Source organism: Rhinatrema bivittatum, chromosome 2 (genome assembly GCF_901001135.1).
Source record: "Rhinatrema bivittatum chromosome 2, aRhiBiv1.1, whole genome shotgun sequence".
Lineage (NCBI taxonomy): Eukaryota > Metazoa > Chordata > Amphibia > Gymnophiona > Rhinatrematidae > Rhinatrema > Rhinatrema bivittatum.
Window position 1 is genome coordinate 715,524,557 of NC_042616.1, and position 16,450 is coordinate 715,541,006.

At 42.3% G+C, this 16,450-nt stretch overlaps 1 protein-coding gene across 1 annotated transcript in view; it reads right to left on the reverse strand.

Annotated features, from left to right (window-relative positions):
• NIPAL2 (NIPA like domain containing 2) overlaps window positions 1-16,450 on the reverse strand; it is a 143,875-nt gene that overhangs the window by 28,693 nt on the left and 98,732 nt on the right. The window contains exon 5 of the mRNA XM_029591776.1: window positions 8,361-8,482. Coding sequence (XP_029447636.1) covers window positions 8,361-8,482 — 122 coding nt within the window. The remainder of the gene's footprint in view (window positions 1-8,360; window positions 8,483-16,450) is intronic.

Here is a 16,450-nt window from a genome sequence, read left to right on the forward strand (position 1 = left end):
AAAAAGATATAATTGCGATGGAGAAGGTACAGAAAGGGCTACCAAAATGATAAAGGGAATGGAACAGCTCCCCTATGAGGAAAGACTAAAGAGGTTAGGACTTTTCAGCTTGGAGAAGAGACGGCTGAGGGGGGATATGATAGAGGTGTTTAAAATCATGAGAGGTCTAGAACGGGTAGATGTGAATCGGTTTTTTACTCTTTCAGATAATAGAAAGACTAGGGGGCACTACATGAAGTTAGCATGTGGCACATTTAAAACTAATCGGAGAAAGTTCTTTTTCACTCAACGCACAATTAAACTCTGGAATTTGTTGCCAGAGGATATGGTTAGTGTAGTTAGTATAGCTGTGTTTAAAAAAGGATTGGATAAGTTCTTGGACGAGAAGTCCATTACCTGCTATTAATTAAGTTGACTTATATAATAACCACCGCTATTATTAGCAACAGTAACATGGAATAGACTTAGTTTTTGGGTTCTTGCCAGGTTCTTATGGCCTGGATTGGCCATGGCCACTGTTGGAAACAAGATGCTGGGCTTGATGGACCCTTGGTCTGACCCAGTATGGCATATTCTTATGTTCTTCTTATGTTCTTAGGATTAGGGGGGAGTTGTTTTCTGAGATATCCAGCCATATGTTTAAGTAAGTTCGCTGGAAACAGGTATGCTTTTTTTGAACCTAGCCATTTGCAAGCTTTCCTGGATAGTAGGATTGCTGAAGTTCCTGCCTCTACCCCAGAGTCTGTCTGTTTTGTGGCTTTATTGGCAATCTCTTCAGTCTTGTATTCTTTTTCTTTTTTATATGTACCCCCAGGAATGAGGACTTGATGGAAGGTTTTATGTACATTGATTTGCCTAATTAGAACATTTTATATTGTCATTTCCATTGTAATTATTTTGTGTGCAATACTCTATTTTCTGTCAAGCAGCATGAATATGCTTGGTATGCATACTTGGAAATTTATAAATAAAGAGGTAAAAAAAATGGAGGCCCAGATATTTAGAAAGTCTTAAGAAATGTGTTTCTTGTATTACATTTTCTTCATCAAGCACATAGGAGGATGGTCTTGTAACTGGACCACTGCCGTGCTATGTATATTGGCCGCCCAGAAAAATTAATTTGGAGGCTATAATTGCTACAGAACCCTGCACTTAGAGTGATAACAGGGCATTGCATATGACATAGCATGATGCCTATTTTAAAGGGGTTACACTGGTTTCCTATTTATTTATTTATTTATTTATTTATTTAACAGCTTTTAATATACCGGTGTTCGGGCGAGCACATCACGCCGGTTTACAATAAACTTGTGAAAGGAGGAAAGTTACAAAAAACAGGGAGCGAGTAATGGAGCAGGAGCGAAATAAGGGGGTGGGGGGGGAGAGAGGGAGAGAGTTAAGGAGGAAGGGATAGCAGCTGAGAAAGTACAGGGACGAAACGGTATTTACAAGGTTATAAAAGGATAACTTATTTACAGCATTTAACACAGGTTTTTACATTTTAGCTTAATTACAGTGAAGCACGGTGGGATACGGGGGTAGGGTGGGTGGGGGGGGGGGGGTTGCAGGGGTGGGTTGCAGGGGGGGTGACTAGGGGGGGAGGTGACTTGTTATCAGATACAGTTTAAGATTATAACACTGGTATTTAAAGCACCATGAGGAAACGGGCCATGGTATCTAAGTGAAAGCTTGGCCAGGTATATCCTAGTTTGAATACTGAAATTGGCAGTTGATGTTTTCTTCTACAATGCACCCCTGGCTAAAAGCAGGTGACATCGCCCAAGAAGTAGACCTTTCTCTTGTATGGATCCAAAGCTTTGGGATCTTTCAAAAAGAACGTAAAAACATGGCTCTTCCAAAAAGCATACCCAATGACCACCCACCCCACCCACCCCTCACCCCCCTCCCTCAACACCCACATCAAATCCGCATATTCACATATTGTGGTCAACCCCAAAAACCTAAGCTTTCTCACTACACTGGATGCAAACCTTCAATGATATTGTCTCCCCCTAAAACATCTTATTATGACTCCCCACAAACCTGCTACCACCCTTACCGCAAACTCTCAACACAAAAGATTGTAAAGCCTTACTACATAATGTCATAAAGCTCAATACAACAGGTAGTTCAATGTAGAATGTTCAAAGTTAAATGTTCAATGTAAAATATCACAAAGTTCAATGTAAAATATTAAAAATGTTTAATCTAAAATGACACAATGTTCCATTATAAAACAAGAAATCTACTCTAACAGACTCCTCTGTTTCCACTGTAAACCGGTGTGATATGTCCGATGAACATCGGTATAGAAAAGCAAACAAACAAATAAATAGATAAATACCATTCCAAAAGAAGAAAGAACGAAGGGAGTCAATATTCAAAGCCATAACTTCAAGTTATCCAGTTATCCTAACTGACTGCTACTTCAAACTTCAAACTATCAAAAAACTCCGGCCCCTCTTATTCTTCACTGACTTTCGCACAGTACTACAGTCTATTATCTTTTCCAAAATAGACTACTGTAATGCACTCTTCCTAGGTCTCTCTGCTACACATACTAAGCCATTACAACTCCTACAGAACGCCTCAGCACGTATCCTCACCAATTCCAGGAAACGTGACCACATTACTCCTACCCTCATCGATCTCCACTGGCTCCCAATACAGTCTTGCATCCTGTTCAAAGTTCTCTCCCTCATTCATAAAAGCATCACCAATGAAAATACTGACTGGATCAACCCCCCACTGCTTTCTCGCACATCCACTAGACCGACTCGTACTGCCCTCCAAGGGACACTCCGTACCCCCTCTATCAAATCCACTAAACTTATTTCCACAATGAACAGAGCCTTTTCCCTGGCTGGCCCCACCCTGTGGAACTCTATGCCCCCAGACTTGCGCACTGAAACATCTACACCCAAATTCAAAAAAAACCTAAAAACCTGGCTATTCTTACAGGCCTACCCCTCCCTCAACAATCATCCTCCTGATGACCCCCAAAGCTGTGTATAATGCATTCCCTGTATCACCCTTTACAAAGTGCTTCTGCTGACTTTTTCTCTCAATTACCTTCTCCCCTATGACCTCTTGATTTGATTACAATGCTTTCCATGTACTACCGTCACTATGTGCTCTTGTTAATTTTCCCTCATCTGCTCCCAATTGAGGAACCTTCGTTCCCTGTAGATAGTTACCCGTTACTGTTTGTTGATGTTTATCTCTTGTATGCAAAGTTTACTGTTCTATGTAATGGCAGTGCCAAAAGTTCTGTATAATGACACTGTCAAAAAGTTTTAGTTATCTGTAAACCGATACGATGTGCAAATGGCTATCAGTATATAAAAACCTATAAATAAATAAATAAATAAAAATAAATAGCAAGGTATTTTTCCTGCTTTAGGAAAGGGAGATCCACCACTTCTAGGAAATCCCATTTGCACCCGGGAGTCTTACTTCTCGAATCTCAAAAGAAAGGACAGCCCTTGATCTTAAATACTGAGGGACACTTGCACAGATATGGAGAAGTTCACAATTTATTTTGGTCATGGGTGTAGCTAAGAGTGTTTGGTACTAATTGATAACCACTGAAGACTTACTATAGTAAACGTTTGATTTGGAGCACCTTACTCGAGTGTCCAGCTTGGTTATTTGGCACAAGGACAGAGAAATCCCAAAGAAACTGAGTACTCTCCATGAAGAGATGCCCTCCTCAAGCCCGGGAGGTTTTCTTCCTCCCTTTCAGAGAATCCATGCCCCAGGGCTGTTGGGACTTGCAAGGGCCTAGCCCCTGGACTAAGTGGGACCTCTGCCTTCTTAGCCACAACTGGAAGAGGGGGCTACAAACCCATACATTTTACCAAATTCCCCAGTTATACTTAGGACTGCCAGGAGTGCTTGCTCTGGATCAGAGAGGAAGAGAAGCAGATAATCATCAAATAGGATCGGTTTTCATTTCTTCGTGTCCAACCATAATTTACAATCCCTAGAACTTTGAAGCTTACAAATTAACAGCTCTAAACTACGTATAACAAATAAGGAAAGTGTACAGAAGCATAACTTTGGGAACGCTTTCCAAAACAGATTTGTAGAAGGGGTGTGTGAGGGTGTAGGGTATGTCTATGGGGAGAGGTAGGTTTGTGGTTGTGGTGTGTTTGGGGGGAATTGATGGGGTGGGTGTATAGGTGGGGGTGGGGGTGGGGTTGAGATGGGGCTGGTGGTATTGTGTGTAGGAGGGATGTCTGTGTGTGGCTAGTGGAGTGGTGTATTTGGGATTGTGAGGTGTATATGTGGGGGTATAGAGCTGTGTTTAGAGTGGCAAGGTTGCTGGGGGATGGATCAGTAGGGTGTGCGTGTTTTTGGATGGGTAGGCGATTGTGCTGGTGGGAGGATTTGTGTGTGTATGGAGTTATAAGGTGTGTTTTTTTCAGGGGTGTGGCTTTGTATTTGTAGGTAACAGATGTGGGCGTGAGGGAGTGTATGTGTATGAGTGTGCATGGGTGTTGTATTGGTGTGGGTGGTGTGTGTGTGGGAGGATTTGTGTGTAAGTTAGATTGGTGTAGAACAGCTGTGTGCTTGTGAGTGTCTGGGGTATGTGTTTCTACTTATAAGTGGGGAGTGTAAGTGTGTGTGTGTAGGTGTTGGGTTATTTGTTGGAGGATGGCTATACTATTTGTGCTTGAGTAGGTCCTTGTGCATGGCAGGGTTCTGTGAGGGTTGGCAATATGTGGCAGGGTTGTGTGTCTAAGGTGAGATGTGGGTGTGGGTTTTTTTTTAAGGATATGATTGTTATGAGTGCAGGTGAGGGGTATGGTTTTGTGGGCTTGGGGGTGTTGTTAAGGCAAGTGTATATGGATTATGTGTTTATGGGAGGAAGGGGGTAAACTGAGAAAGAGTTATTTTCCTTGTCTTAGTGGTGGAGAGGGTGTAGATATGGGTGTGTTGGGAACAGGTTTGTGTGTGTGATATACATGTGTGTGAAGGGGATGCATGTGGGCATGTAGGAATGTGTGGCATGTTTGTTTGTATATGTCATGGTTGCATGTGAGGATGCAGATGTGTGTATGGGGGGGATGTATGTAAAGGGTGTGAATGTGTGTGGAGGATATCTAAGAAAATAAGAACATAAGAATTTGCCATATTGGGTCCATCAAGCCCAGTATTTTATTTCCAACAGTAGCCAATCCAAGTCACAAGAACCTGGCAAGATCCCAAACAGTAAACAGATCCCAAGGTACTATTGCACAGTGATAAATAGTGGCTATTTCTTAAGTCTACTTGGTTAATAACGTCTATGGACTTCTCCTCTAGGAGCTTGTCCAAACCTTTTTTTAAACCCAGCTTATGATAACTGCCTTAACCATATCTTCCAGCAATGAATTCCAGAACTTAATTGTGCATTGAGGAAAAATAATTTTCTCCAATTTGTTTTGAATGTGCTATACACTAACTTCCTGAAGTGTCTCCTAGTCTTTGTAATTTTTGAAAGAGTAAATAACTGAGTCACATTTACCCATTCTATTCCACTCATGATTTTATAGACCTCTATTATATCGCTCTCAGCTGTCTCTTCTCCAGGCTGAATTGCCCTAACCTTCTTAGCCTTTCCTAATGGGGGAGCCATTCCAAACCCTTTTATCATTTTGATCACCTTTCTCTGTACCTTTTCCAATGCAAGTTTTTTGAGATGTGGTGACCAGAACTGCACACAGTACTCTTGGTTGCGGACTCACCATGAAGAGTTTTCTTCTCTATTGCTTTCCTAATAATTTCTAACATTGTTTTCTTTTTCAACCGCAAGTGCACACTGAACTGAGGATTTCAAATTATTGTTCACTATGACGACCAAGTCTTTTTCCTGGGTGGTAATTCTTAATTTAAAATCCCGCCAGTCTCACCACTCCAAATTTAGCTGACTATCAGGCCGATACAGTACAGTGTACTTCGGTGGAACGCATTGTTAACGGGCATTTGGACGCGTGTTTTCGACGCGCTAGCTTTACCCCTTATTCAGTAAGGGGTAATAGCATGTTGAAAACATGCGTTAACCCCCCCGAGACTAATAGCGCCCACAACATACAAATGCATGTTGATGGCCCTATTAGTTATTCCCGCGTGATACAGTAAGTAAAATGTGCAGCCAAGCTGCACATTTTACTTTAAGAAATTAGCGCCTACCCAAAGGTAGGCGCTAATTTCTGCCGGCGCCGGGGAAGTGCACAGAAAAGCAGTAAAAACTGCTTTTCTGTGCACCCTCCGACTTAATATCATGGCGATATTAAGTCGGAGGCCCCAAAAGTTAAAAATTAAAAAAAAAAATTAAAATGGGCCCGCGGCTCGAAAACCGGACGCTCAATTTTGCAGGCGTCCGGTTTCCGAACCCGTAGCTGTCAGCGGGTTTGAGAACAGACGCCGGCAAAATTGAGCGTCAGCTGTCAAACTCGCTGACAGCCGCCGCTTCCATCAAAAAAGAAGCGCTAGGGACGCGCTAGTGTCCCTAGTACCTCTTTTTACCGCGGGCCCTAATTTAAATAAATTAAGTTACTGAATCGCGCGCACAGGAGAGTGGCCTGGGCGCTCGCCCGCTCTCCCGCATGGTTTACTGTATCAGCCCGTAACTTTTTATCTGGCTAAAGAGTTAGTTGGATAAGTCTGGGTGGCACAGCAACATTTCAAGTTGGGGACGATTATCCCCATCCGACAGAAAAATACCATGGGAGTCTCAAAGCCACAGTAATTGGCCCTGTTACTGTTCAAATCCTGCAATATTTTAACTTGTGGGAATCCAGGGGTAGGATTTTTGTCATGAAGTGAAGGAGGTAAAGTGTTGAATAATTATTTAAAACATATTTTTACAACCGGACCCCTCCAGGGACAGCAAGGGGACAGGGGTTGGGGGTGGGGGGTCTATGGAGACCTCTAAGGTTTTTGACCACTTTCGGTGGGGAAGTTTACTTGACGCCATTGGCCCTCTTTAAGCAATGCCCTGGGAGCATCGGTGCGTAAGTTAGCGTCCTGATGCTCCCAGGGGAAGTTAACTACTATTCAAGAGTTGTAGCTAACTTCAGGTCAAATAACGTGGCTTGCAATTTTTTAAGCAAGCCGCGTTATTCGATTTGCATGGTTTAGCGTACTAATGAGCTGATTACCATGTTTTTGTATGCTAAACAGCTCATTATAATACGTGTGGTGCCGTCACCCCCACGTTAGGCTGTTTATCTTATGGTAAATGGCCTAATTCAGCTTAGTGAATGAGCCACTAAGTAAACGCTGATTTTCAGCATTATCTGGCTGACATAACCGGATAGCTTTAAGAGTACCAGAGAGCAGTCCTAAAGTTCACTGCATAAATTTGTCCAGCTAACTTTGACATAACTGGATATATGTAGCGGCACAGCAAAGTTAGCCAGATAAGTGTATCCGGCTAACAGCGAGCTGAATGATGGCTGGAACTAGACCCCATTGTGCCTACAGACAGACATTGATCCCTTTTGCATAATTCTTTCCAACATTCGTTATGTTGAAAAACCTAAAATGTACCAGAAAAAGCTCCTCTAATGTGGCATTCTCTTCCACTTGATATTAGAGCGGAATTACTTGAAATTTTAGAAAAGTTTAAAGGCCTGTTAATTGAACCGAGTTTCAGTTATTCCATTCTATTTATTAATTTTCTCATTGTTTGTGATGATGTTTTATTTTGAGCTGATTTAAGTGACGTCTTTGTGTGTTTTATTGTGAAACTATGTATGTATTTTTTATTTGTAAATTGTATTGGTTTTTATTAATTATGCAATACATCAAATTATAATAAACAAACACATCACTGTCATATGCCCCTCTGTGATAAGAATTCATAAGAAATGATCCAATGTTAGAATGCTTGCTTTGGGGGTCTGAGTGCAATAATATAATTCTATAAATATTTTCTTCTGAAATCAATTTTACTAAGCACAAAAAAGAGGTACAACCAGGAAATCCCAAAACACTGAACTCCGTACCACAGTGGTTTCTGTTAGTTGCTGAGAATGACTTGCTTATAGGTTATGAAAGGTTTCTCTTAAGAACCAAATGTCAGTTTGGTTAATAAATAATATTGGTTAACTTTTTGAGGGCCTGGTCCTATCTTCAGTTTGCTACTTAAATGCTTTTAGAAACCTTGGTATTGGTTTTGACCGGATCCATCTATTTTCTTACATTGTTTTTCTCCGAAATTGTTTGTGACGAGTGCAATGTTCCCCACTCCTCAATTAACCTTTATTTTTAATCAACAAAAACAAATCCCACTGGTTCTTAGGCATTTGCTATTAAGAATTAATGAAATAATATTAAGGGCTACATTGGAAAATGAAGAGCATACTAACCAGATACACCAAGAACTCCCAACTAACGAAGTACTTCTGTATTCTCACTGCTGTCACTTCTTGAGATTCACGTGCAGAAAAAGTCACCAGAAGATATGTTCCTATAATTGCGACAGTCCCACCTTCAAGGTAAACAAAAAAAAAAGTATCACTTTAGTGTGACGGGGTGTCCAATTCTGCCATTTATAAGCAATTTCTGCCCCTTTCAAAAAAGGCAGCAGTGGCTTCAGCTAGTCTGAGTGCCCTCAGTGCGGGAGAGGGGTCCCAACTGGACCTTGCCCCTAATGTGATGTTAGAGTGGTAGGAGTATTAAGGGAGAAGGGATACTCTCCATGGGAGGCGTCATAGGAGTCAATAAAAGCTTCCACACCCTTTGATGCATGGGGGAGTGAGTCCCGCTGTTGCTCCTTGTGATCTTGGGCAAGTCACTTTTACCCTCCATTGCCTCAGGTACAAACTTAGGGGGTCAATTTCCAAGTGGCTCGCATGCGATACCAGGATGGGGTGGAGTCGAGCCCGGAAAAGCTGGAGTCGGGGCATCACCGGGGCCGACTCCGTGAAGACGCCGCGGACGACGAAAAGGAAAGGGCCTTTTCGCGTCCTATTTCGCGCCCAATAGCTACACCTTCTATGATGGCGCTATTGGGTGAGAAACCGGCAGCGATCGCACCGCAGCGGTGCGATTGCTGCCGGCTAGCACAGGACCGCCCCCCTGTTTCGGCCCCCGCCCCTCATTACCTAAAGTATCGCAGGCCTGCGATACTTTAGAAAATGATGCCCTTAGACTGTAAGCCCTCTGGGATAGGGAAATACCTACAGTACCTGAATGTAAACCGATGTGATAACTCAGATCAAATGTCGGTATATAAAAAAATAATAAATAAATAAATAAAATAAATAAATGTAAGTGACTTCAGGATGTGAAGTTTGAAAGGGGTAGCCGTCTGGTCACAGAATGGTGCCGCTGGGCCTGTGTGCCTCCTTAGGAAAGGCTTGGGACGTGAGATCCTGCCAAAAGAGGATTTCTGGAGAAGAGCGACGGACTGGAGCAGGAAGGAGCTGGGGCCAAAGAGAGAGAGGTGCTCAGACCTTACTTGCCGGAGAAGGGTGAGATTACGAGGTTAAGAAGAGAAAAGAGTGAACTGAAACCTGAGAAGCGTGCTTGCCAGCGGTGAGATCTTTAAGGGAAAGAAGCCCTGAGAGTGCTATAGCAGGAGGAGGTTTCTGCTTGAAGCTCATCTAAGAAGAGAGAGTTACTTGAAAAAAAGAAAAAAAAGAGGTAGCTACTACACCAATTGGTTAGTGAAGGATTCCCAGGGAAGAAAGGGTTCCTAGACCTGTGAGCTGACCTTTTGGAAGATTGCTGAATATTTGGTGAATAGAGTTTATTTGTGTGTGCTGCTTAAGTGACTTTAAAGACTTTAATTTTTATTTAACAACAGCTCTGCGTATCCTGCTTAGTGATTATTTTTTAAGTGACCACATGGAGATGAGAAGAGCCCCAGAGTAAGGAAAACTCTACAAGGGCCTTGAAAAGCAAGTTTTTCCCCTCCCCCCCTCCATGTGGCAACCCCGGGAGGTCATGGGGTTTTGCATGGTATATGACCTTTTTCTGTGTGCCCAAGAGCTGAGCAGGACGGGGGGGGGGGGGGGGGGGGGGGGGACGACGACACACTACATTAGTAAACCTCTCCAGTTTATGCTGCTTAAAATGATTGCTGCTACTCTTAGAACACACACATGGAGTTAGATGGAGCTTTGATCCATTGTAAAAAGTTGCTCCAGATTTATCAGCTACAAACACCCCTCAGGATCTTCAAGGAGCAAAACTCAGGTGTAAATCCAAAATGGAGGCAGTGTTTACAGACCCTGAGGGGCGAGGTGAGAGAGTCAGGGTCATCATTAAGGGAAGGCTCCTGGTGGTCAGACTTAGAGCCCATAATGCAGGGGGTCCCAGCCTCAGGATGACTACTGCAATGACCAGACTAGGAACAGTGGGAAGGTGGATCTATTAAAACAGAGGCAAAATCCCTGCACGAAGGCTCATGAAGGCTCTACACTGTGCTGGAAGAAAGAGAAAGAAGCAACTGCAGTAAGCAAAATCACAAAGAGGGAGGAAATGGTGGTATTAGATTTCTACAATTAAAAAGATGTCATCACTCTGCAATGGACTGTGTAAAAATTATTGATTAGAAAGAACATTGTTACAACTGTGTGTGCTGTAAAGTCAAAATGAACAAATATAAAGAAAAATCAGTCCAGAATCATCATAACCTTTTCTACCTTTCATGAAAAATAAAAGATTCTGTATAACAATCTATGGCTCTTTACTAGGCTAGAATTCCACGCAGAAGGGACAATCAGGAGAGCAAGAGGAGATATGATACAGACTTTTAAATACCTGAAAGGTATTAATGATGAGCAAGAATCAAATCTTTTCCAGTGAAAAGGAAACTGTAGAACTAGGGGGGTGATGATATGAAACTCCAAGGTGGTAGACTCAGGAACAACATCAGGAAATATTTTTTCATGGAAAGGGTGCTGGAGAAGAATGGTAATAGAATTCAATAAGACATGGGATAAACACAAAGGAGTGAATTTTCAAAGGAGTTATGCACATAAAAAGGTGGATTTTAAAAGCTTGGCGCGCGCACATCAATTAGGGGATGGGTTAAGAACTGGGCTGGCACCCAGGTATGCGCGTAGATGCCACTGCACGCACATCTCAAAACGTTTACGCCTCGGTGTGCACTGAGGTCCCCCGCTGCGTAACTTTACTTTTACTATGGATGACATGCAGGTCATAAAATAAAAGGATCGAGCTATTTCTGAGGGGTTTAAAGGGTCTGGGGTAACTGGGGGGAATGTAGGCTATCAAACCAGGCGGGTTAGAGGACTTAGCTGTTAACTGGGCAAACTGCTGGGTGAATTGGTAAACTGGGAATGGCGTGGGCACTCGCTCCTTTTAAAATCCCCTGACTTAAGCGGTAGAAGTGGGATTTGCGCATGTCCACATAAAATTAGGTGCACATGGGCACTTAGCCAGGCTATTTTACAACATGTGCACCTATATGAACGCAAGTTATAAAATGGCTGACCCACATGCGCAAATGTGCACCCGCGTGCCTGTTTCAAAGTTACCATCAAAATCAGCATATATCAAAGCAATTTTCAAAAGCCCATTTACATATGTAAAACCTTTTGAAAATTCAGTCCTTTTGGAGTGAATCTTCAAAGGAGTTACTTGCATAAAAGTAGCAATTTTCAAAAGTCCATTTATGCACATAGGACCTGATTTTAAAAAGAATTTACACACTTAAAATGGGTTTTACACATGTAAATTTATCCGTGTAAGTGGGCTTTTGAAAATTGCTACAATATATACCATTGAATTGTCCTTAGGATTTATTCAGGTATGTACACTTTACGCACATAAAGGGCCTTTGAAAATTCCTATGATAGTAATTAAATTTACATGCATAAATCCTTTGAAAATGCAACCATTAGAACCTAGTTTTATACGTGCAAGTCCATTTAAAAATTACCTCCAGGGGATCCCTAATGGCTAGAGTATGGAAATGAAGAAACGGGATAACCATTGTTAAATGGAATAACCTGCATGGTGCAGCAGTTACTACTCTAAATAAAAAATAACTTGTTGGGCAGATTGGATGGTCCACTTGGGTCTTTTTATTTATTTATTTAGTATTTATTTATTTAAAAGCTTGCATACTGCAGATCAAAATTTCTATGCGGCTTCCACATAAATGTTCATAAAAATCAAGTCCTTTATCTGCCAAACATTACTATGTAGGTTTGTAAGAGGTGTATCTCTACAGCACTGTAAATACCTAGCAGAGCTAGAGAAATGAGAAGTCGAAGTCGTACTAATAATTCCTCATGTAGTCCATGGGGAATATCAGATGCTGTCCCGGGGAAGTGCGCGCCGGCAGCTGGCCAGCACGCAGAGTTTACGTCTGCTCCAGAGGAGCAGTAAGTATTTAAAAAAAAAAAAAAATTGGGGATAGATAGGTTCAGTTTAGGGGTCAGGGAGGAGAGGGGAAGAGGGAAGGATAGATAGGGTTAGGGAAGTTCACGTCCAGTCCAATCCTTCATTGGAGCAGACTGGGAGGAAACTGGGAAAAAGGCTGATTGTTTCGCCGCGCATAACTGAAAAATTCCCCCGCCCACACATTCACACGTCGATTATAAAATCGGGTGCACATGTGCGCACAGATATCGTATTTTATAACATATGCTTGGCGACGCCCCGGGAGCCACGCACAGATTGACGCGTGCACGTGAGGCTTAAAATCAACCCCATAGTGTTTGGGATTAGGCTACCTTGGCAGTGTAGGGACCAGGACGGTGGCCCTTTATCCGCACCCTCCCAAGATCAGCCCTGGGAATATCAAACTTGCAAAGGGGTAAAGGACAGAAATGGCTGTCTTCTTAATGCCGCATGTCTTAAAACAAGAATGGGGCAATTTTTGTAACAGCCCACATAAATTTCAAGTCAAATAAGCCTGTAAGCTCCTCTAATTTTCAAAGAGATAGTATACGCATACTTTCCCTTTGAAAATTAGCCCTCCACAACAACACCTCCCACATTTACCCATGCAAATTTGCGTGCCGATTTGTTGGAGAAAATTCACGTGCGTACTTTTGAAAATGCAGAAGTGAGCGCCTCAGTGTAAATCCCTCCCCATTCCCGACCCCAGGATTTCCTCCACTCACTGCGGGTAAACCCACCTATCGGCCATTTTCGTGAGGAGCGCACTCCGTTACATGTGTAAATACCTTTGAAAATTACCCTCTAAAAGAGACCTTTGTACCCACAGGCCTGCAAGTGGATTTTCAAAGGGAAATTCTCCACAGAATTTCCTCTGGAAAATGTGATTTGGCGGGGGGAATGCAGATGCTTTTGCACTCGCCTCCTTTGCAATAAAATCCATAAATATTGTCATAATCCAAGAACTTTATTCTCCATAGTCCAGAAACTAACCAGATATGCTCCCGAAGAAAATGTATCTGCTCCTGAAAAAAGATGCAATGAGACTGCATACATTTTCAAAGACAAGATACCGAGTTTGACTACAGGAAATACCAATCAGAACCTCCAGTCCATTAACATGACTACCAAAGAATTAACAAAATGGTCTAAATTTGAACTAACATCTGCTCTTGGGATACAGTGTCTGATACAACACCTACTAGACAGTATGCCAATACATACCCTAAAACTAATTAGGGATACAACTTCCTATCCTATTGCTGAGATAATAAACTTATCACTTTCCGAAGGCCAGTTCCCAGACATCTTAAGAACAGCAGTAATTAAACCAATACTTTAAAAAAACTAATCTTGATCCCTCCATACTTAACAATACTGGCCTATCTCAAACTTATGTTTATAGCAAAACTGTTAGAAAAAGAAGTACAAAAACAACTTACCGATCATTTAGACAAACATAATAAATTATACCCACCGCAGTTTGGTTTTAGGAAACACTGTAATACCGAGACACTTTTACTTGCCCTAAATGACACTGTACTAAGAGGATCCGATAGTGGACTATGCTATCTTTTAATCTTACTCGACGTATCTGCTGCATTCGATACAGTTAATCATACTATCCTCCTTGAAAGGCTAGCTGAAATTGGACTCTTAGATATAACGCTCCACTGGTTTCCTTCATATCTATCCAACCGGTTCTTTCAAGTAAAAATCAATAACTCTATTTCAGATAAAATTAATCTTGATGCAGACGTTCCACAGGGCTCATCTCTCTCCTCTTTGTCATCTACTTGCTGGCCTTGGTCTATCCCACTATATCTACGCCGATGATATACAGATCCTCATTCCAGTCCGACACTTTCCAAACAGCTGCTATGTATTTATCAATCATTAAGCAACTTCTAACCCATATGAAACTTATTTTGAACATCAATAAAATTAAAATACTGATGTCAGATAGGAAATCTGGACTTGTGATTCCCCCCCCCCCCTTAAACTAGAATTTCAATCAACTGAAATTAACCTAGCTATCTATATTCCACTTTTTGCACTTTTTTTCAGCAGTTATATTCAGGTACTGTAGGTATTTCCCTATACCCAGAGGGCTTACAATCTAATTTTGTACCTGAGGCAATGGAGGGAAAAGTGACTTGCCCAAGGTCATCAGGAGTGGCAGCAGGATTTGAATGCTGGTCTCCTGGTTCATAGCCCGCTGCTGTAACCACTAGGCTACTCCTCCACTCCAAAAAACATATCTCCACTAAAATCAAAGACGGACTTCACAAACGTTTACATAGAAAATTAGAAATGACAGCAGAAGAAGACCAAACGGCCCATCCAGTCTGCCCAGCAAGTTTTGCACTTTTATTTTTTTTTTCATACTTATCTGTTACTCTTGGTTCTTAGTAACCTTTTGGTTCTATTTCCCTTCCACCCCCATCATTAATGTAGAGAGCAGTGTTGGAACTGCATCTAAGTGAAATATCTAGCTTAGTTAGGGGTAGTAACCGCCGCAATAAGCAAGCTACACCCATGCTTATTTGTTTACCCAGACTATGTAATTCAGTCCTTGTTGGTTGTTGTCTGTATATAGATCCACTTTTCTTCATTCCCCCTGCCGTTGAAGCAGAGAGCTATGCTGGATATGCATTGAAAGTGAAGTATCAGTCTCTCCCCCTGCTGCTGAAGCAGAGAGCTATGCTGGATATGCATTGAAAGTGAAGTATCAATCTTTCTCCCCTGCCGTTGAAGCAGAGAGCTATGCTGGATATGCGTGAAGTATCAGTTTTTCTCCTCTGCCGTTGAAGCAGAGAGCTATGCTGGATATGCGTGAATTATCAGTCTTTCTCCCCTGCCGTTGAAGCAGAGAGCTATGCTGGATATACATTGAAAGTGAAGTATCAGGCTTATTTGGTTTGGGGTAGTAACCGCTGTAACAAGCAAGCTACTCCCCACATTTCTGTGAATGCAAATCCTTATTTCCACATTTCCTCTTGCCGTTGAAGCTTAGAGCAATGTTGGAGTCTTAGAGCAATGTTGGAGTCGCATTAACCATGTGTATGTTTATTGAATAAGGGTATTATCTCCAGATAGTAGCCGTCATTCCCGCGAGCCACCCACTCTTCATTCACATCCTCTAGACTTTATAGATCCACAGTGTTTATCCCACGCCCCTTTGAAGTCCTTCACAGTTCTGGTCTTCACAACTTCCTCTGGAAGGGCATTCCAGGTATCCACCACCCTTTCCGTGAAAAAATACTTCCTGACATGGTTCTGAGTCTTCCTCCCTGGAGCTTTCATTCGTGACCCCTGGTTTCTGCTGATTTTTTTCTGACGGAAAAGGTTTGTCGTTGTCTTCGGATCATTAAAACCTTTCAAGTATCTCAAAGTCTGTATCATATCACCTCTGCTCCTCCTTTCCTCCAGGGTATACATATTTAGATTCTTCAATCTCTCCTCATAAGTTCATTCGATGAAGACCATCCACCTTTTTGGTCGCCCTTCTCTGGACCACCTCCATCTTGTCTCTGTCTCTTTGGAGATATGGTCTCCAGAACTGAAACACAGTACTCCAGGTTGAGGCCTCACCAAGGACCAGTACAAGGGGATAATTACTTCCCTTTTCTTACTCGATATTCTTCTCTCTATGCAGTCCAGCATTCTTCTGGCTTTAGCTATCGCCTTGTCACATTGTTTTCGCCGACTTCAGATCATTAGACACTATCACACCCCAAGGTCTCTCTCCTGCTTCCGTGCACAATCAGCCTTTCTCCCCCATTCAATACAGTTCATTCGGATTTCCACTCCCCATATGCATGACTCTGCACTTCTTGGCATTGAATCTCAGCTGCCATATCTTCGACCACTCTTCCAGCTTCCTTAAATCACGTCTCATTCTCTCCACTCCTTCCGGCATGTCCACTCTGTTGCAGATCTTAGTATCATCCGCAAAAAGACAAACTTTACCTTCTATCCCGTCCGCAATGCGCTCACAAAGATATTGAACAGGACCGGTCCCAACACCGATCCTTGCGGTACACCATTTAAAACTGCTCTCTCTTCAGAGAGAGTT